Consider the following 22,566-nt stretch of genomic DNA (forward strand, 5'->3'; position numbering starts at 1 on the left):
CCCTCAGAAGTATGACTATGCAAACTTAGAGATTCAACTAAGAAAGCCTCAAACATCAGAATCCAAAATAACAACAAGCATTTACAAGAACAGAAAATTAACTCTTCATGGTGTTTATTTTATTTTGAAAACTCTACTTGTCACTAAATCATAAGGTAGGTAGGATTATGGAATTCTAGTGCTGAAAAGTCACAACAGCATTTGACAGTTCCTGGAGTATGTCTCAGTGGAAGATAAGACATGAAAAAAATCATCATTTTGTCTATGATACATTTATAATAGTTGAAGGAAAAAAGCTAAGTTTTTCTGACATAAAATTATTTCCTTCAGTTTGCAACAGATGCAGGAAGATTCAAACTAACTGCCCTGTGGTACAAACTAGATGAAAATCTTACTTAGACAACAGCACACCTCTTTTCTCCACGTGTACCAACTTAGTTATTTCTCTAAAACTGTTCCTCTCACAAAACCCACTGTACCTCAGTTATGACATGACACTAAAATTTATCTGTGACTCATAAAATGCCAGTGTGATGTGCCTTTTATTGAAATACTTCAGACTCATTAGTCTGCTTGAATAACAAAGAATGTCATAGTTTATATTTAAACATTCAGATTCACTACAATTCCAGTTATCCCTCAAAATATTTTCACCTTGAATAAATTTGGTAAAACAAAAACGGAGCTTGCTTTTTTCTGATCAGGACTCCTCCAGGGCTTTTGCTTGCTTTTTCCTGCACTATTCATAACATGGATAGGTAGCACATGGTCTTGTCAGAAAGCGTTTGCTCCTTGAGACGTCAGCCAACAAACAGGCAAACAAAATTCTTGAATAGTTTGGACAACTTTTAAGAGGGACCCTGAACAAATATTACTAAGAGTAATTATAGACCTGTGACCCAGACAATCCAGTTTGTTAAGCCTCCCCATATATCATAATTGGAAGACCCTGTTACCAGACATCAGTTAATTACAGAGCTTATCTCTTGAGAAAGTAATGGCCAATACTTAAAACATGTACCTTTTTTGGGTCATTCCCTGCCTCAACTTCACATGAAAACATCAAGGTAAGAAGTTTCATTTGTTCAAAAATAAAACCAAGCAGAAAACAGGCTAATTTATCTTGACATAACATAATTAACAGGCTCCTGGATGGGACTGTCTGGGTTTGGTAGCCTCCTGACAGCCCTTAGTAAGACGTTAAAGCGATCAACACCTGACATCTGTTAGCAAAGAGGCATTCTGAGGTAAAGCACAACTAAATCTAAAGAAATCAGGTACTTAGACCAGTTTAACTTTTTCATGAGGTGATATCCTGCCTGACACTGTAATCTTTCTTCCTGGAGTGATGCAAGACTTAAGTAAAAGAAAACAACTTGTAATCCTCCCCTCTCAATATACAGTAATTATTTTTTAGGTGAAGAGCAATGAAGAACTATTTATCCAAGTTTAAAGAGGAATAAGAATAACTTAAGCACTACATTTGTGCTAATACCTTAGCAACTGTGATTCTTAAAAGGAATTAATTCCTTCAATGCTGTGCTGATGTGAGCAAAACAACCTACCTCAGAGAAAATGGTTTATTCTCCTGACTAGTGAGGCAGAGAATATTCCTAACAAGAAGTCTCACTTGAGCTCTGTACAAACACTTACTCAGGCATTGGGTATGGTTAATATTAAGAAAGAAGGTGAACAACACAGTCAGAGGCGTAAGCTGAACACCCTGAAAGTAGAAAAGAATGCTTTCTTTTGTCTTTGCATTTTTAATGTATCAAAGATATGCTTTAAAAAAAAGGCCAAGTTCAGAAAATATTTTTGATCAGCTTATAAAGATGATAAAGAGAGAGAGAAATACTTTTTAAAAGCTTTAAAAAAAGAGATATTATTTTGTATTAGGTATCACACAGAAAACCCCTGTAAGTACTCACCACATTGTCATAAGGGCTCTTCACAAAGCTATTAAATTAAATAGAAGAGAAAACTAAAAACCACAATTACCACTGATAGAAAAAAAAATTAAAAAAAAAAAGGTTGGTAGCTAGAAAACATCCCCGCATAATAATGCTTTTACCAATGGACAAACTCCTGACAGTAAACAAAGACATAACCTGGTTTTGCTTTCTGTTTTTCCTAAATACAGCATTTGCTGTGCTCTGCATGATAATGTCAGTTACCTTTACCCTTTTTTTCTTCTTTTTGGTATTCCTGGGCACTTGACATAATTTGAAAGTTTGCTTTTGTATAGCCTGGCTGTAAAATTGTACTAGTCCAAGTTGAAGCATGTCGGCACTGTGAAAGCTGCTGTCCATTCCTCTGGATATCATAATTTTTGAAGTGTCTTTTCCTACAGAAATGATTTTCTGTTATGCCCACAACATTCCATTTCTGATTTCTGTCAGGAAGGTGAATCAGTCTGTCCCACAACAGGAGGCCACGTCCTGGATGTTTGGCAAATACTGCAGGGCTACAAACCGCTGGCTTTGCCAAAATCTTGCTCAGGTGTGGAGTCTTGGAAAGCAAGTGGTTCCCCAGCTCTCCTGATGCTGTGGTATTCCCGTGCATCTCCACTGGACTGCACTGATATGATGCAGAACCCTTCAGCCATGCCCATTCAGCCACCATAGTTCCCCTTCAGTAGAAGTGAATACAAAATTTTCCTGTCTGAGAATCCTAAAAAAGCAGGCAGATCTATGTGAACAGGCTAACACTAGATGCATCTTTCACAACATCACAACTACAACATGGGCCCCAGGGCAAGTTACCACCGATTTATTGCCTTGCTCATATGATCATTTGAGGTCTTGTAGGTCGAGGCTGGTCGTGAACAATTTTCAGATACTTAAAACACAAAACATCAAGGATTCAGCCTTGTTTGACTTTGCTCTTATCGTAGGCTGACCTGAGGGACACTCAGTTACCTAAGTGTGACATTCTTATGTGGGCATGCTTAGCAGTTCCGCTTTTGCTACCTACTGCCTTTCTCCGCCTGTGGTCACAGTGGAGTATCAGAGATGCTAATTTTATCACAGGAGCACGGACACTTGGTTCCAGTGTGGATAATGAAAAATACTAAAGCTGCAGGATTTTATCTAACTGGCCATTGCTTATTCTTTGGTATAGAAGAAACTGAGATACCACTAGCTGACAAATTTGTTAAACTACATATAGCCCAATTTCTATTTCTGGGCAGCAAAACTAAAATCAGTAGAAATGACCCATCAAAGATCATATTTTGCATTTAAGAAATTATTTTATTTTATATTATATGTAACAAAATTCAAATTCAGAATAGCTGTTTAACTTGCATAAAGAAAATAGCAAATTCCAGACATCTGATCACTGATAATCACAGTGGTTTTAATCATAGTAACATTCTGCTGTTCTAATCAGCCTAAGAGTCAATTTAACATACATTTCACTCAGTAAAGTAATATATTAGTAAGGGCATGCCAAGTCATCAATTTCCAGAAAAAAATGATTCAAAGTAAATTGGGATTTCAATTACCAGATCTATTGCTGTTTCTGAATCCTTTGTCTTAGTGGAATATAGTGGAATTTCTTAAGTGGAATATTGTTAGTACAGGACAAATTCAGAAAACTTAATCATGGTTAGTTTTAAATACTGATATCCTATTTTAATTCCTGTATGTGCATACAGCTTTCCTCAGTATGTTATTTAATTTTAGATGTAAACACCTTTTTGCTGCTAGGAATACAAGCTCACCTGACATTTGCAGCTACAAGTCTGTTTCTTCTACTGACTGTATCTCAGCTGGACATCAAAAACAAAATTTGAAAAAGTACCTGGCATCATGGACTTCAATGCAAAAGGCAGGTAAGTTACCTACATAATCTTCCCTTACCTACTTACTTCTAGCTTTACAGATCTGCTCTTAGTTCAGACATCATTTTCTAAGTAAAATTAAAAACTAATTCTAAATGCAGGTAATATGGCAAGAGAATATCACTTGTAGGAGGATAATCAGTTTAAAATAGAACAGTGAAAATAACCCAGAAATACTAGGCAATTTAAAAAATATATAAAAGAACAGAATATAGAACTTTTTTTTCATCATTTTAACACTTTGATATTCTCTTGACTTCATAAATTTAAGCACAGAGGAAGAGATAGGATTTCTCAGATAAGGCCCTCTGGGAACGGAGAACTTGCCTCTAAGATCTGAACTTACACACTTCATTTTCTGTGGCACAAAGAGGAACTGTGCACTACAACCCACCCTTCCTCTAGACTTTGCATAACCTCAAACAGTGTACTTGGTTCAGTGGAAGGCTACTCTCCCTTGAGTTCCTTCACACCCTGACTATCTCCCTGCGTGGATGATACTGCATCTTCACAAAATGCAGGAGTCAGGCATGTGCAATATATATAAAAAATATAGGCATGTCTATATTACACTCATAAATAGATCCATGCTCCTTGAGCAGGCCAGCGATTCAACACAATTCTTGACCTTGTTTAGAAAAGTCAGCTATATCCTCAGTGACTCAGGTCTTGCTGTTAGTCCTCAAGATCAGTGATTCATAAACCAGGCTGTCCAATCTCATTAGGCAAAAAATTCTATATATTTTCCCCAAATTTATCTTTGCTATTAAAGGCCATCTTTGCTGTCATTTAGCCTATGAGGATTTGTGTTACCTTTGATTTTAATCAAAACCCATACATTCATGACTATGAAATTCTGTTCCCCAAGGATTCAGAAAGGGTGTCACACAAGGCTTATAGATTTCTACCTTTAAACTCCAAAACCCTTCATAAACCCTTAAAAAATAAAATCAAAACATATTTTCCAATTTCTTTGTTTGCAAAGCATCTGCAAGGACTTTGAAATATGATCAAAGATACATTTAAACAATGAGGAGAAATTGATTCTATTATAGTTTCCATCATTTGGAATTTACCCAGGCAGAGTTTACCAAAGCTAGCCAAACATCAAGAAGCTATATGCTCTCTTAGTTCCCTCTGAAATTTGTCTCACTATTTTGCCAGCCATGTTAGTTACAGTTCATTTAATTTTATGAGTTTCCACTTAATTTCACAAATTCTCCTCAGTCATCAGGGACATTACACATTCAAGTTTTGCTAGTCAAAGATTAAGTTGCAAGGAACTAGCACACTGAGGGCTTTGATATTTTGTCTTCTATTCTACTACTTCATATACTGAGGTACAGTGGATGTTCATGTCTTAAATTTGTATTCTTCTTATTATAATGTTAAATTATTTTCATGAGAGGACTACATTATTTATTCTACTTCACTGGCTCTAACATATATTGCCTGAATTTCTCAAAGGCATTTTTTTCCTTTTTTTTTTTTTAACAAAAAAACACAGTTGAGCATCTGCTCTTGGTCTTGTCAACCCAAAATCTTTGATAAAGGATGATAATGTAATTTTGTCTCCACTTCTTACCTATAAGAGAAGCATCTCTCTCTCCCTCTAGCTACTGTTAAAATGGGTATAATCAAGGCAGGAAGCAGTACAGCCTCCTGGGATGAACCATGACTAAAACCACAGGCCCTGTTTCAGATTTAAGAGGGACTAACAAGCAGGGCCAGAGCTCTTCTCATCAAGGAATCATCAAGCAATTTCAAAATGCACATTGTAGCAATAACTGGCATCTCAGAAGTCAACAGGTCAAAAGACTTCCTCAAATTCCCATCAGAAGGCTTTTTTAAAGGCAAGTTAGTTTTTACAGAAGGAGAAGTTTTATCAGATGAATTGCCCATTAAGCTTAACTAAAAGGATAGGCAAGTGGGATCCCTCAGAATTCTTTTATTACAGGCCAAAGCAAATACTCCTTAATGGGTAATTGTAAAGGTTGGCCTATTCTCAGACATGCAGTGTTAACTGAATGTCAATATATAAAGGACTACAGAAAAAATATGGAACAATTTATTTGTTTTGATCTCAGTTATGGGGCCTTCTTCCCCAATCTTCTACTAGTATCCGCTAAGAGTGGTCAAAAAAGCAATACACAAAAAGCTCTCCCATTTTTAGTACAACTCAAGTGAAGAGAGGCATTAAGTTGTATCTCCAGAAAGATGGAAGGTGGTAGCCAGCCAGCCAGGAAGACAGTGTTTCCTGCTGGAATGAGCTGTATACCAGCCCTGAACTTTGATCCTGGCAAAAACTCAGAGTGCACAAAATAGGACCAAAAACCACACTGAAAGAGTGCCTGTTCCCCATGCTCACAACAGCCCTAGAGGTACTGCATTAAATTCCCTCTGCTGTGCCCTGAGAGCTACACTAATTTTCCTTGCTTGGGATCTGCCCTGTTGCAATCAAGGCTGGATTTGCATTACCATTATTACTATTATTGCTTTATACCACAGTAGCTCCAGTTAACAGCTAGATCCATTGGTGATGAAAGCTGCTGTGACCACACAGCAATCAGTCCCTGCTCCTAAGAGACTGACTACATTGCTCACACTTTTTAGGGGAGTGCAAACATTTATTTTTCACCCTCAGCAACAGGCTGTCACTTAGACAAAAGGTAAATTAACAGTTCTGGGATGTCAGAGGATTGCTGTTTTCCCAGTTACAGAGACATTTCCTCTAACAACAAAAAAGTTATTTTATATTCCAAAACTGCTCACAGCAGCATTTACACTGAAAATTCTCTCTATACAATATTTCAATTTGCAGCTGACCAAAACAGTGGCAAGTAGGAAAGCAACTCAGAGATCTCTGAATTGTCATTAACTTACTTGATTGCAAAACGTACATAATAAAGTTTTGCCTCTTTGGATATTTGAGGTTTACTGAAAAAAGAGCAGCAAAGACAACAGCACTTCACTGGTTTGGTTTTTTTTGTTTTGCCATTGAAGTATGCAAGCATATAAGGACACTGAAGTGGGTTGGCTTCAGAGAGATCAACTAAGGCAAATGTAATCAGGATTAGGACTGAGGGGTGCACAGTAGGTTGATGAAGCAGTCTAGCTTTGTATGGACCCAGTCCAATAAAACTAGAGGATTTTACTTGATGACTTGAGAGAAAAAAAGAAAAAAGCAAGCAAGCTACTATTAAAGGACATGTCCCTAGTAAAGTTAACACCAGATTCATACTTTGTTCCAGCATTTTAAACCCCACAAAGTAATCATAAATAAAAGCATGTAAAGTTTTCATGTTTGTGTTAGGAAAGACAAAAACATCTGTGCCAGACAAGGCTAAGGTTTCATTTCTTCTCATTAATCTTGCTGTCAGTTCACAGCATTTTATTTACTCTCTTTTATTTTGCTTCTTCTCTCCTCTTCCTCTTTTCTCTCCTATCCTTCCATTTTCTCCTCCCCCAAAAAGCATAGCATTTTCTCCTTATGCTTCCTTAGAAAAGAGGGAAACACTTCAGAACTGAGTTTCACAACTTTTAAACTAGGCTCATATGATCATTGAATAAGCAGAAGGATGGAGCCCAACTCACAAAGACTAGCCAGACTCTTCTTCTTAAATATACAAATTTTACCTCTGTAAATGTGCTAAATAAAACCTTTGAGTACATGTGATTTCTTTTCTGAATTTTTAAAATATAAAAATTACAATGCCTATAAGAAAAAAAATGTAGAGTGAAAGGAACTGTAGCAGGTAGAACGAGCAATGTCTACTGAAACCATTAGGTAGTTTTCAGTATTTCAGAAACATGTAAATATGTGTATGCTTGTAGAAATAAACAGCCAGGGTTATGTAATCCAGGGTTGTTGTTCTGCTACTTGCTTTAGCAGTGGCAATATTATAAAATATTTAAATATTACATTTTAGAATATGGATTTCAAGATTAAATTTCAATATTTCCAGTCTTTTGGACAAGTATTAAATCACCAGTAAAGAAGAGTGCACAGATAATTACAATAACCTTTGTAAACAGTTTCTAATGTGTAAGAAAAGGCAATATTAGGAAACTTGTAATAAAGAATGTAATAGCTTTATCCTCGTTCCTGATATATCTTAATGAGCTCCTCTGTGAATCAGTGCAATCACTTTTTAAAAACATGCTAAATTTCCATTAACTTTTAAAGCAATATTACACATACACTTATCTCATCAAGAGCTGGGGTTGACGTTATGCTTAAATTTCTAAACATGAGAAAATATTAATCAGAGAAAAAGAATACTCAGAACACCGAAGTTCATATGTAAGTTAACCAGAGGCAGGTTCTGAGCACAGAGAAGCAAATGGTTCAGGGTTCAGGATTTTGGTATGTAAAGAGCTCTCTGAAAACCTGTCCTTTGAGAGATGAACAGGAATTGTATAGACCAATACAGAATCTTGTAGCAGCTACAGATAAAACAAACTTACCAAAAGAAATGAATGACCAAAGCTATATGGGGAAAAGCAGTAAAATACCAGGACACACCATGGAACTACAACGGTGGTGGTAACCAGTACAGTCACATAGATGCTAAATGCATTCTTCCCTCTCATAGTACTGCACGACACATGGGAGGGAGTTTCTCTGAGAAGAAGCTACACCTGAACCAGAGGGGTCACCTGACTGCTGTTCTCCAACAGGAGTCATAAGTGGATACCCAGAACAAAGCAAGCACATAGGAAAGCTCCCACCAAGAGTCTCTCAATCCCCAGCTACTCCTCAGCCCAAGGGACTGCCTGAGCCCTTATGGCCTTTCTAAAATGCAGCAATATCCAATGGATCTCTCTTTGAACTAAAGCCCAGTCTACTCTTGTGTACATTTTTTGTATTCACAGCTCCCTCTAGCATGGAATCCCAATGTCTGTCTCTTCATGTGCAGAACCACCTCCCTCTGTTTGTTTTAAAACAACATTGATTTAATTCCCCACAGACAGGAATCCACCTCTCCAAGGCTCATTCCACTCTTTGTGTGAATAAGGGAATGTTAATGGATATTTACTCTCTTCATGTTGTGTAAGATAATTCTTGTAATGCCTGGGAACCTACTAAAATAAAAGTGAGAAGACATAACACCACTTTTAGAATATGGCTCAAAACATGTAAAACACATCTTTAAAAACAATAAGTTACAGTGAAACCACTTAGGAAATCACTCAAATCACTTCTACAAATCAATTTAGATCACTGCCACCTTTTTCTAAAATCCTGATTCTGAATATTACTTTCCTCATGAGCTTTCAAATCAATTCACATGGTCTTTCCAGAATCTCTCATTAGATCTTCCATTTCTTCCCAGTGCGGAATGGACGGTATATTTGGGTGCTGCTTGCTAACAAAATCCTGGGGATACATGCACATAATTAGAGCTTTTTCTTTTTTTCAAGCTGATGAAAGAGATCAAGTATTTTGGTTCTAAAACTGCTTAAACAGATAGCCATTATCTTAAATAACACCTCCCATTGAAGGACTGAGGTTTGAGTAATGGCCAGGTAAAAGAAACAAAGGTACTAAAACTAGCAGTCTTGACAAATATGTAATTTGTTATAGACAAAAAAGGTAAATAAACAAATAAGGTCTGCCCAAACAATGCAATCAAAACTTCTTCAGTAAGAAAGACAAACTTGGATGTGAAGGGAGAATTCTTTTAATTTCAAATAAACTCAAGTTTGGTACAGGTCTAAACCATTTTCAGAAACACAACAAAGCAGTAGTGAAAGGCCTTTGTGTTTGGCCAAATTTACACATTTCCTTAAACATTTGTCTTCTTTTACAATAGCACTGCAGCAAATCTGATGTTTTTAAAGAACATAATGAGAAGTGCATTTAGTGAATGCAAAAGGTATTTTTATACAGAAATAGCTGGGAAATGCCCAATTGGATTGATCCTACAGTTTACCAACAGCTTTACAATTGGCACCAAAAAAATTAAAGTCCTCTCTACATATAGGGATCAATACCAAGGACAAGTGTTTTAAGTTCATTACTCTGACATACAGTTATCAGAAGAACTAAACAGCAGCTGTGGTCAGGCTTTTCAATATCATAAAATGGCAGGCTGCAACTCCTGTGGCAAGCACAGCAAAGTGTTTTATTTTATAGGCTATTGGAGAAAACTTAGAAAAAAACAGAAGGACATTTTACTCCTTTAAAATAACTACTCTAAAAGCTTCTTGCCTGCAAAATGAACAAGTACATTTTATACTGACAACACTCTGCAGTCCTCCTTACATGATGTCATTAGTGAAACACAGCTACACAGTCTAAGAATTACACTCAAAATTTAAAACACAACAGTCTACTCCCACCAGAAATAAATTTCAGAAAAATGAGTTCTCAAAAGAAACAGCTCTGGCTTAAATAAAACTACTATAGAAAGGGACTAAATATACTAATAGATCATTAAAAACAAAACAGAAAAAACATATCAGCATTAACATAATGAAATGTACCTAAAATGTCTGGCAAATGCTACAAAACTAAAAAAAATACTGCTACTACTACAAAAAAAAGTTTGTTCTCTCTGTTCTTTGTGAAAGCTAATCAAATCCCCCTCCCCTCCTTTCTTTTTTTTTTTTTTTTAATATGTGATATTTTGAGGGAAAAAACCAGCAGGTATTCGTAAGTTGGAAAGAAAACACAACATATTAAATAATTGAATAAAATTTGAAACTTTACAAAATGTTTCCCAGACTACTTGGCTTTTGTATTTATATAGCACTTTCACAAAGCACTTTTAAAAATATTAAATTTTGAACCAAAAAAAGGGTAAAATTAACCCAGAGTGTCTGTAACCTAGAACTTAGCAAGTGTGGTATTTTTAACTGCATATTCAGAAATACGCTTCTAAGTAATAAGAGCCATCATGGAGTGATTCATAGCTTCATGCAAAAACATCCCACAATATAAATCTTGTTAACCTTTTGAAAATCCCCAAAAGCTCATTACAAAGCTGCTGAATCCTGCCATAACAAAACCTTATATTAAAGTATTTACTGTCCTCCTAAAAAGTCCATTACTTAAAAGAAATAATACACTTGAGTTAGTTGGATTTTATCATGGTCTGGCAGGCAAAGAAGTGTCAGACAGTGATGCATGTCAAATTAAATTATCCTAGGAAAATCATTATAGAAATTCTGGAGAAGTAATTTCTCAGCTGATGTTAAACAATAAACTGCCTGAATTAATGTCAAGTTTACAGGGTAGTGAGCATTAACAGTGAAAAGACTCATGAAGAAAATGTGGTACCTTTCCTATTCTATTACTTTTCCCAGTTCTTGGAAACTATGTGCAACACCCTTGGAGACACTGGTTTTCAAATGGATTTGTTGCACGAAAGCTGATTAATTTTCTTCTCCAAATGAGGGACCTGTTTCAAGAAACGTTGCATATTAAATTCTACTTAATGAAAATATGCATTTATGACATTTAAATTATATTCTCCAATGTAAGCACTTAATTTTATTATTATTCCTATCTTGATCAAACTTTACAGTCATTACCAAATAGAACAGTGTGGATATTTGAGTAGCAGCACAGTGACTGAGTTGATTTTGAAGCTCCCAAGTAAAAGCAGAGTAAAACCCTGGCTGTACTGAAATCAGTGAAAGAACTGCTGCAGCTTTTACTGGAACCACTATTACGCTCTTTACATTCTCTCTTCATCTGCCATGAAAGTAAAAATTATGAGATTTACTGTATTCTACAAATACTACTTTCTGGGTTTTAGAACACCTTCTTGAATTTCTTCTTCAGTTTTCACTGTAGTAAATAAAGTAAGATGAAAATATGTCTCAAGGTTTGTCCTGCATTTTGGGAGAAAATGTACAGAAGGGAGTGTTCAGTGATAGCTATGGCCAGTGAATAGCAATGCTAAACCAGAAGCTTCATTATGGTGTTAAAACAGAAAGAACTTTAAACATTATTTTACATACTTATTTATTTGAAAATGCTATTTTCTCAATGACAAAATAATACTTTCCAACTTTTTTACTATTCTATTGTGCAAATGTATGCACACGAAAGAACTTGCTCTTATTGCTAAGATAGTACTAATTTTATAATGCTGATAAAGTTTTTTTTCTCAGACATTACTCTGTGGGCAGCAATTGTTGGTGTCAACTGTAAAACTCCTGATGAACACTGTTGTTGCAGCCCAGAAAACTAATCACACCATGGGCTGCATCCAAAGCAAAGTGGCCACCAGAGCAAGGAAGGAGATTCTGCCCCTCTATTCCCCTCTCATGAGACCCCACCTGGAGCCCTGCATCCAGCTCTGGGGTCCTCAGAACAGGAAGGACATAGACCTGTGAGTCCAGAGGAGGGCCACCAAGATGATCACAGGAATCAAAAGCCTCTCCTATAATGAAAGCTTGAAAAAGTTGAAACTGTTCAGCCTTGAAGAGGGAAAGCTCTGGGGAGACTTTACTGTGGCCTTTTAGTACATGAAGGGGGCCTGTAAGAAAGATGGGGACAAATATTTTAGTCTGCAAATGTACTAAAGACTAGTTTTACTGTAAAGATCAAATTCTGCAATCTCCTGTCAGAAAAACTTCTCTAGATTGCACTAGAACCTGAAGGCTTTCAGGCAGTGCCTACAAGTGGAAAACATATACTGCAGTAGAAACATAACATATGGGGAAGAAAAATTATCTATCAAAACCACAGAATAATACAGCCTGTTATTTTAGCCAGCTGGTTTGGTTTCATATTAGATCCTGCTCCCATATTCCAGTGACTCAGAAACAGAATCTAAACTTCCATTATCATTCATTAGAAAAGGACTCCTGTCTGGCTCAGGATCATGGTATTTATGAAGGTTTTATACAGTTTGAAAGACTTCCATTTCATCCATGTTTTTCTTCACATTTGCACTCATGTAGGGAATGTCATTCCTATAATCAGAAACAGAAAATATGAACTATTCATAATGAAAAGTGATGGACATCTACAGCTGTACAAACAGTCATCTCCATCTCAATCTCTTTTTTTCTATTTTTTTTTTTTGACAGTAATGTTCTTTGCACATATTTACTCTGTGACTTCTGTCAAAAGAAATGCAGACAATATAGGTCCTTCCAATTAGGCTTTGTGTTTCTCTGAACTTAGCAGAGCTGCCCTGCCAGGGGCAAGTCCAGGGACACCAGACTGATTAGAGTGCTAGTGGAAAATCTCCACAAACCCACCCTCCACAGGAAGCCACAGACCCAACAGACAAGGTGAGGATAAAGTGGGTACACTGCATTTCCTTCCTCATCTCTTGCCATCACACAGCAGAAACTATTAACTGCTCCCTCCAAAACCACAGCAACATCAAACCCTGCAGTAAAATGCCATAAAACACAGTTTAGCGTGAGACAGGGGAGAGCACAACAGTGAGCTGGAAGAGGCTAAGTTACATGCCAGTGCTTTAAATTCTTTCAAAACAGGTATTTGCCAAATGAAATCACCATGCCCAAAATGACTGCAGGACAATACAAAACCACTCTAGCAGGGCCTGCCGATGCAGCCTAAGGACACTAACTCGTTCTTGATCCTCTTGTGGCAGTGATGCCAAGTCAGAGCCTAACACACCAACCAAGGGTCAGTATTCCACTTCATTCCACAAAATGCCTCAATGCTCTCTGCTTCCTTCTTATATTTGTCTCTGCTTCAATGGGCAGCAAAGTAACCATAAAAAGACACACCTTTTCATACTGTCAAATAATAGGGTTTACTATGAAAGCATGTATTTACATAATACTCTGTTTCTTCCCATGAATTTTACCCTCTACCTCTTATCTAGAAATCTAAATTCAGAAGACCATCTTTGTTGGTGAATGTAGCTGTTACCCCTTGCTGGCCAGTACAAATGGATGGAAGCCTTCTAGGGAAAAGGAAAAAGAAAATTGATCTGCATAGTCAAGCAAAAATAAACTGTTCTTTGGGCGGAACACCAGGATTAAGACTTGTTAGTAATGACTTTTCCTATGCAGCACATGGTGTATTTTGCAGGTTTTTAAAAGGTTCCATTTATGCATTTGGCTCTTGAAATACACATTGACAAACTCTATCAGTAGAACATTTTCTTAGACAAATTGATGAATACTAAAACAAATTCTGGAAGTCTGAAATTCTCTGGTCTTCTATATGATCTCCACATAATAAACAAGTCTTTCTAGACACCCTGTTCTGGGATTAGATACATGGGAGTTCTGACACAGCTAATTTATATGTAACCTTCAAATGCTTCGCAACTGGCTGGGATAAGATGGTTAAGCAGGCTTAAAATGGTTAATGGTCATGTCAACTCTGGATCTTCAGCCCACCTGCAGACCTAGTCAATAATTCTCTGAAGTGTACTTGGCAATCTATGTAAAGTAAGTTTGACTGTCTCACTTTGAAGCTCAGGGGAAATGTCCATGTTACAAAATAACTTGGGCCAGGATACTCAGCAGAAACTGATCCTGTGCTGGCAGCTTCAGCAGGATAGTTGAAGTTGGAATGTGCATTCAGAACAAAACACAACTAGGTTCTGGAAGGCAAACCAAGGGCAATGAAAGTTTCAAAAATGTTGGGAAAGATTGCAATGTGTCCCACATCGCTATGCTCTGGATGGAGGAAAGAGTTCCATTCCCAGCACCAATGAATTCAGAAATTGTTAAAGAAGCATTTCTCAATAAATATTTAACAATAATCACTCCAGAAAGGCTAGAAATATTACACAGATATTCTTATTAAATGTGATTACCTGACATACTGCTGGGACTTATGGATATGTAATCATTCTTGTCCTTCTTCTGTCACCAATGTCACCTGCCAAAAGAAAAGGGAAAAAAACCCATGTAATATGTTCATAAATGCTCATCTGCAGAATACCATTAACATTTAACTAAGATGGAACCTTCTGGATCTCGAATAGCATGGTCAATGTCTGATGGCTGAACACATTAAATTCAAAGCACTTTGCTTAGCTGCATGAGGCAACAAATGTAAATCAGGTCCAAAACGTGATGGACTGGAGGAGCTGTGGTTAACAGGGATTTAGAAGCAATGCCAAAAGCTTATGCCTACTAATGCTAAAAAAAAAAAAAAAAAAAAGCTTTTGTGCACTTCATGGAATACTTTCCGTTATTTTTTTGCAGAAGTCCCTCCAAGTCTCGTATGTGACCTTAGGAGCTAACTGGTTTCCACTTTACCATTTCTAATGATATGCATATACCATTACTCTCAGGTTCAGTAAAAACAGAGGATTCAAAGGAATTAGAAATTCTCTGTCACAGTTACACCGATTCTTACCCAGTCACTCAAAACCCAAAAGTCAACTGACTTTTACAAAGTTCTGAGATGTAAATAATAATTTTACTCATATGGTAGAAAACAAATTTACATGTACTTAACACTTGACTTTTGAACAATGACATCTTTTATTAACAAGACATCTGCATCTGTGAAGAACTGAATCTGGCATTTTAAAGTCTTGTTTTTGATATTTAGATTGTGTTCCCCTTTCATATGTCCATACACACACAGACATACTAACTATACTCTTTTTCTGCTTGGTAGCAAAGATCGAAGCCCTGCAAGCTAATTTAGTGCCAGGAGAGAAAGTCATGGATACCAGTTATGACAACATCCTTTGGCCGTGTTGGTATTTATACCAGCCCTCACGTTTTTTACACAGAGGCTTCAAAGGCAACATGCCCTTGTTCAGCCCTCCCTGCCCAAAACACAGTGCCCAGCTAGATCCCAGCTTGCTCCCTAGTCTAAGCGCCAACAATCCAACCCAAGCAGAGACAATCCTAAAGGCATTACTCCAGAATAGCGACAAGATCTCATTAGAATTTTTAAGTAAGAAATCCTGGGCCTACAAGTGACCCCAATACTGCCTGTGGAAAACTAGCTTGAGAACAGTCATCCTCTCTGGAACATCCCCCTGTACTCAGCACTGGTGAGGCCACACCTCAAAATACTGTGTTCAGTTTTGGGTGAGTTTTACTTCACTTTAAAAAGACCATTGAGGTGCTGCAGCATGTCCAGAGAAGGGCAACAAGGCTTGTGAAGAAAACATGTCCTATGGGGAAGGACTGAGGGAGCTGGGATTGTTTAACCTGGAGGAGGCTCAGGAGGAACCTCATCCCTCTCTATGACTGCCCAAAAGGAGAATGTAGTGAGGTGTGACTGCAATGAGAGGACCAGAGAAAACAGCCTTCAACTGAGACAGGGAGACTCCGATTAGTTATTACATAAAGTTTGTCACTATTAGGGTGGTCAAGCATTGGAATAGGTTGTCTAGAGAGGTTGTGGAGTCACCATCCCCGGAGGGGTTTAAGAGGCATCTGGATCTGGTGCTGGATGATGTGGTTTAGTGGTTTAGTGGTTATGGAAGTAGTTCTGGGTTGATGTTTGGACTGGATGACCTAAAAGGCCTCTTCCAACCTTGCTGATTCTGTCATTCTATGGACAGAAAACACCTCTCTTATAATGTTAGTGTGGAAGTGACATTTTAGAGAGGAAGTAGAACCTCTCTTAAAATGTCCTGATCACCATTTTATGGTAAGAAACGGGTCTTTGTTAACAAACCTGTGGATTTTATTTCTTTCCATCCATTAGGCATGTACCACAGTGCCACAGCACTGTCCCTGTTTCCTTACACAGGGAACATTTCCCTTGAAATAAATATCCTCGCTAGCAGCGGGTTGAACATCGAGCGCATCTGCCGTGTTTAGGCAGCGGTCAGAACGAGCGAGCAGGTGAGCGGCAGGTAATTACCGGGTAATTAATGCACCTGGGACGCGGCCCCGCCGCTTCACCTCAGCCCAGCGGCCTGCGGGGCGCTCCCACACCCGAGGCTCCGCTCAGCTACACGCGGTGTGGGCGGGACGCCCCGAGCGCGGGGCGCCGCTTCCCTCCCCGCTACTCGAGACGGGGTGTGAGGCAGGGCCATGCCCCGCGCCCACCGAGGGCCGGGAGGCACAGGGCAGGCAGCGCGGCAGGGAAGGAGCGCCGGCAAGGCGGCAGGGAAGGGGCTCTGGCAGCAGCCGCGGCCCCCCCGCCCTCCCGCAGGCAGAACCCGCCCGCGGCGCGGCTCGGCAGCGTCCCCTGGCGGCCGCGCGGGAGCGGCCCGCGGCGCAGCCCGGAGCGCCATTCCCGGCCTTTTCCATCTCCCCGCGTCTCCTTGCCTCAACCCGGCGTGTCTGCGGAGAGCTTTCAATTAAATTAATTGCTACGCCAAAGGTTGGAATTGTTCATTATTTTAAAAAACAAAAACAAACAAACAAACAAAGAAAACCCAAAAACATGATTAAGAAAACCCCAAAACAATAAAGAACCAAGAAAAACCCAGCAAACAACTACACACAAAATACCCCCACAAGACACAAACACACATACACCCCCTCTCCCAAATAAAAAAGTAGGAAAAAACCCAAACAAACCCATAATCACAGAGCTGGAAGGGACCCACAAGGATCGTTGAAGTCCAGCTCCTGGGTGTGCACAGGACAACTCCAGGAACGTGATCCTTATGGGTCCCTTCCAACTCAGCAGATTCTGCGATTCTGCGATTCTGCAGAATCTCAGGCACCATGTGGCTGAGAGCATTGCCTTGGGCTCCTGGAGCTCTGACAGGTTTGGGACTGTGACCACTTTCCTGGGGAGACAATTTATTTTGTCTTTTCTAATTCCCTAGTAATCTGAAATAATTTCTCCCTGTAATATATTATATTGAATGGAAATTACTGATTTCAGGATATAATGTTCATTCTATTGCAAAGCAAACACAAAGCAAAACCTACTAAAGTTTTACAGAGAAACTTCTTTACATGAGGGATGCAGAGCACTGGAACATGCTACCCTGGGAAGTCATGGAGTCTCCCTCTCTGGAGACATTTAAAACACATCTGGACATGTTCCTGTGTCACCTGTAACCTGCTCTAGATGACCCTGCCTCGGCAGGGGGTTGGACTGGATGATCTCCAGAAGTCCCTTCCAACCCTAACAAGTCTGTGATCTGGTAAAATATCCTCTAGTATATGTGTGACAATGTGTTTTTACCTCATCTTTTCTCCCAAGCAAGCCACCTGAGACTTCATCTGGGCTCCCAGAAAAAACGGAATCTCTTTAATCTTATAAGGGAAGAGCAAATACCCTGCTTGATATTTGCATGTACAAACCACACAACCAGAGGTCTTTCTTTTTGCTGCTGACATCTTGTGGAACTTCAAAATCCTTCAGTTTGTCAATCCAGATTTGAGAGGATACAAATTTAGATCAGGCCTCCAATTAAAATCAGACTCTGACCCATCCCACCACTTCATGGGACGTCATGAACCTCAACAATAAGCCGTTTCCCAGAATTTAATTGTGGTTTAGTGACTCAGTGACACACAAGCATACTTGAAGCAAACAATTGAGTGTTTTAAACAAAAATTCTGCCCCTCCTGTAAATAATTACTTACTAAACCTAAAATTATTAGTTTTGCACCAATCTATTAAAAAGGATGATACAAAAGGACAAATACAATGTTCTTCAATGAATTCTGTACAAAGAGAAAAATTCTAGTTATCCTGGGAGTTTTGCCATTTTCCCTGATGAGACTAGGACTTGGCATAAAAGCAGCTGTCACTTGTGTAAAAAAACTAATTACTAAATAACTGTAAGAAAAGCTGGCCTTTTGTTTTGAAGCATTACACTAACATATCTGGCTTTGGTAGTCTTTTTGAGTGCCACAGTTTAAAATGGAGAGTGTGCATCCTCTTTTTCTCCTCACACCTGCCTAGAGATAAAGTTTCTTGGAGCAGGTCTTGATGTTGCTGTAAATGTACAGCATCTCACCCATCTGGCACCTCCACTAGGTCAATTTAGCAACCACCAAAAGACACACAGTAACTGAGCCCATTTGTAATACTGAGCCCTGCTTTGTGATGAGGATTTTTTAAACAATTAATTTAAATTATAATAAATATTAATTAAAATCATAGAGATACTTAAAATCTTTTATGATTTTAATAATCTTCCCAAATGTCTTGGGATCCTTTCTGAAGGATGCTTTTATACCGCATTTTATATGCCAGAAGTAATTTCCTATTTTTCTTTCCAAGGAATGAGGCCCATAGATGGAAACATTGTGGAAATACAGAACTATTTATCCATTCCGGCACATACATAGCACAGCCTTCTGAAGGCACAACACAGCTTCTACTTCACATGAGCAAGAATATTAAGTGGTGTCTATATTAATTGTAGCCAGTTCCTCTTGAAGGCATAGTTGTGTAAGATGTTGGAGGAAATCAGGTTCTTTTTAAGAGTCTACAGCTAAAAAGTACATGAGCAGGCACAAATGAGAAGGATGAGGATGAGTCACAGACGAGTCTCCACTACATCAGGCCAGTAATGTCTGGGGGTCTTTACAGACACTGCAGAGTAAGTCTTTTTCTTGCCAGAAGTGACACAATTTTTATGGCTAAGCTTTGCTAACATCACAGGGAGCAGGCTTTGTTAGATTATCTTTTGTGTGTTGATCACTTACTTGCCCACAAAAGAGCTACCCAAGGTCTCATGGCTCTGAGTCACAGTCCCTGAGCGCTGCAGCATCAATTCAGAGGCTGCTATCTCACATCCCGCATGACCTCCCTGCTAGAGAGTTGCAGCAACAGACTGAGCACTGTGCTCCTTCTCCATCACTGGCATTATACCCTACTTTTTCTTCTTTTTTTTTTTTTTTCAAACAAGGTAGTCCTCATGATCACATTGGATACCTCAAATGAAAACAGCAAAATGCATACTGCATCCTGATTTGGAGTATTGTTTCAGATCTACAACCCTGCTCCAGGAAAACAGTATTCTTATAATGGCCTTAAATAAATGATAAAAAAGAGACATCTCTGGAATCTTCAGCTCCTCCGGCCTGAATAGGTGATATTTTGAATTAATTCTCAGGCTCTGGTCTCCAATACAGAAGCACTGTCAGACCATATTGCCAGTTACTGCCCATCCTTACTTTTTCCACAATGAGAGGCAATTAACCAATTAGCATTAATCAGTGTAGTTAGGTGTTTTCCCACTTTCATCAAGTGCCTCCTCCTTCACAGGAATGCACCAGATTAACCAATGACTATCTAACAGGAGTTTGCTGCCCAGGGGGTGAGGGTATTTTTGACCATATTCTGATGCTTCAGCTTTAAATGGTGGCTGCCTCTAGGCCAGGGCCAGGGTAATTTTGTGCTTTGAATCCTGGTTCCTGTACCAGGAATCGCACACTTTCTGGAAGGCCTCAGGCTTCCCTTCCCACTCATCAAGCAGCTGCACAGGGTGGACAAGCACTGCTGCCTCCTGTCTCTTCTCAAGACAGGAACAGGTGGGAAAAGCAATTTTGCACCTTTCAGAAGCACTGACAAGCTACCCAGCTCCTTGCTGGACTGCTCTTTGACATCTCCTTTTAAAAGCCAGAGGAAGGGCCATGAGGCAACCTGGCTCATTTGCACAAGTCCCTCCTGTAACCCCACCTGCAGTTCCCGATGTCTCTGGCTTATTCCTGGCACTCTTACGCCATGCTCTTACACAAAACTCTTGACAGGTGCTGGGCTGCCTCCAGGGAGGCTGAGAAGAGGGGCGGGCTGCTGGCAGACCCAGGGACGTGGGGAAAGCCTACCCAGGTCCTGGGAGCTGATGAGGGCACTGAGCAGGATAGCAGAGCATGTAGGTTTTGGAACCGGGCACAGAAGTAAAGCTCCATCACAGCCAGAGTGAGAGCCACAGGACACCAGCCCCTCTCGCCCTGCCATTCCACAAGTTATAGCACTTCCTTATTTTTTCTTGGGGGCTATATTGGCTTGGGGGTGATGAATTATGGGGTGCATCATCTGAACATTTTGTTCTGTAAACTCCCTCTGTGAAAGTCGCCCTCACTTTTTAGTTAGTCTTTAGTGAAAAATCCAGAGTAGCAACTCCGCATCAGGAAAAATTACAAGGTAGCCCTTGTAATAGGCTGTATTGATGCCTAACTAAATTTTAAAATTTGTTTCAATATTTAATATTGCAATATTTAACAGCAAAGCAAAATTAGTATTTTGGAGCAAGTTATACAGAGGATTTTGCAAGTTATACATATTCAGTATAAAATGTACTAGACCATGGCTTATGGTACATGATACATTTATCGTGTTCAAGCAGTATTTCCTCCCTTGCAAAACACAATGAACAGCTGCACATTGCATGAGAAATAAAAATCTATCTAGTTTCCTAAATGTGTTTAATGGAAAGCACCCATAAGAGCTAGCTTGTAGCCACAAGCTCAGAAATGGGCTTTGACTCATGCTTTTTTATTGCTAGTATAGGTCAGCTCACAAGGACACAAAAACATGCAATAAAGCATAAAATCAAAACCACAGCGCACTATCTGTATAAATGTTTGCAGTCTATTCTGAAACATAAGAACAAAAAAGTAAAGAGCTATTGAGCTTTTTAATAGGAATGTCCAGTAATTCTGTGTAATATACCCTTCACACAGACTCAACTCATGCTCAGCTCTGTGCAGGCATCAGCAGATTTTTTTACAGCACAAAAGCCAGAGAATTATTACATGCAGACAATAAGTCTCATAAAAGATAATGGTAACTTCACTGTCCAACAGTTTTTTGAAAGCTTTTGTGTTTCAATAAGCAGATTTGCAGGATAAACACTACTGAATTAGACAGAAAAAGTAATTCTTCCTATAGTCTCACTGCAGTAAGGCTTTGGATCTGTCATATGGTTTGCAGGACAGCCTGAATGATAAAGCTGTTGATTTGAATATAGCTACCAAAAGAAAAAAAAAAAAAAAAAAAAAAAAAAAAAGAGACCCAGCACCGCAAAATAAAGTAATGCAAGACAGAAGCAAGATAGAAGTTGTTTTTATGATTTCATCAAAACTTAATGGCTTACTGCACTGGGGGAAATAGATCTTTTTGTATGTGGAAAATATAATAATGAGTTACTATGCGTGGAAAATATAATAATGCATTTCTTCACAGGCAAAAAGAAACAGAATTTTAGTGTGTCTGTTGGTCTCCTAGTAGCCTGAACAGATTAGAAAGGCAGTTTCATAAGTATCATTGAAAAAACACAGATGGAGACTGTAACGTTACCTTTAAACAACCTGGGCATCAAGCAGAAAATGGAATATGTAATTCTCCTCTTGCCATGTACTTACAGAAATTAGTAATGTTATCTCATTCCCAGAATATCTCAAATCACTTATTATCACGATCTGGAGCTGCTGACTGCCCCTAAGATGTAAAGGCTCTAAGAAATCTACTTACATTCAGCTTAACACCAGGTCAGCATAATGGGCTGCAGCCTTCTCTTCGCTTTACTTCACCCCCTAGCAGACCTGTCAGCGCACCAGCACTTTGCTTTGACCTACTACATGTGTACACAGGAGGGCATGAGAGGAGCACAGAACTGGAGACAGCCCCGTTTAGCCACTATTCCAGTAACCAGGCTTCTACTGCCCCTGAGTGATTTTCTTAACGTGAAGTGTTACTGTGTGAGCTAGCCAGCTTTGCCAGAGTAGCTGATCTGTAACTGTGAATTAAGTGAGGTTTCTATCATCAAAGATTTAAATGTTAATTCACAAACTTGAATAAATATCCAGTTGAGCAAGGATCCTGGAGGGCCAAGAATGATAGAAAAGCAAAAGGGGGAAGGAATTTATAAAAAAGATCT

General features: G+C 38.9%; 1 protein-coding gene across 6 annotated transcripts in view; it reads right to left on the reverse strand.

Annotated features, from left to right (window-relative positions):
• The window catches only part of THRB (thyroid hormone receptor beta), a 155,552-nt gene that overhangs the window by 34,745 nt on the left and 98,241 nt on the right, over nucleotides 1-22,566 (reverse strand). For 5 of the 6 annotated variants that reach the window (XM_053948753.1, XM_053948770.1, XM_053948761.1 and 2 more), the window contains one exon: nucleotides 14,611-14,675. In XM_053948753.1, coding sequence (XP_053804728.1) covers nucleotides 14,611-14,617 — 7 coding nt within the window. In that variant the 5' untranslated portion in view covers nucleotides 14,618-14,675. Of the gene's footprint in view, nucleotides 1-2,174; nucleotides 2,623-14,610; nucleotides 14,676-22,566 lie in introns of those variants that run through there. The other variant, XM_053948743.1, reaches the window with a different exon arrangement.

The sequence above is a fragment of the Vidua chalybeata genome, chromosome 1 (assembly GCF_026979565.1).
Source record: "Vidua chalybeata isolate OUT-0048 chromosome 1, bVidCha1 merged haplotype, whole genome shotgun sequence".
Lineage (NCBI taxonomy): Eukaryota > Metazoa > Chordata > Aves > Passeriformes > Viduidae > Vidua > Vidua chalybeata.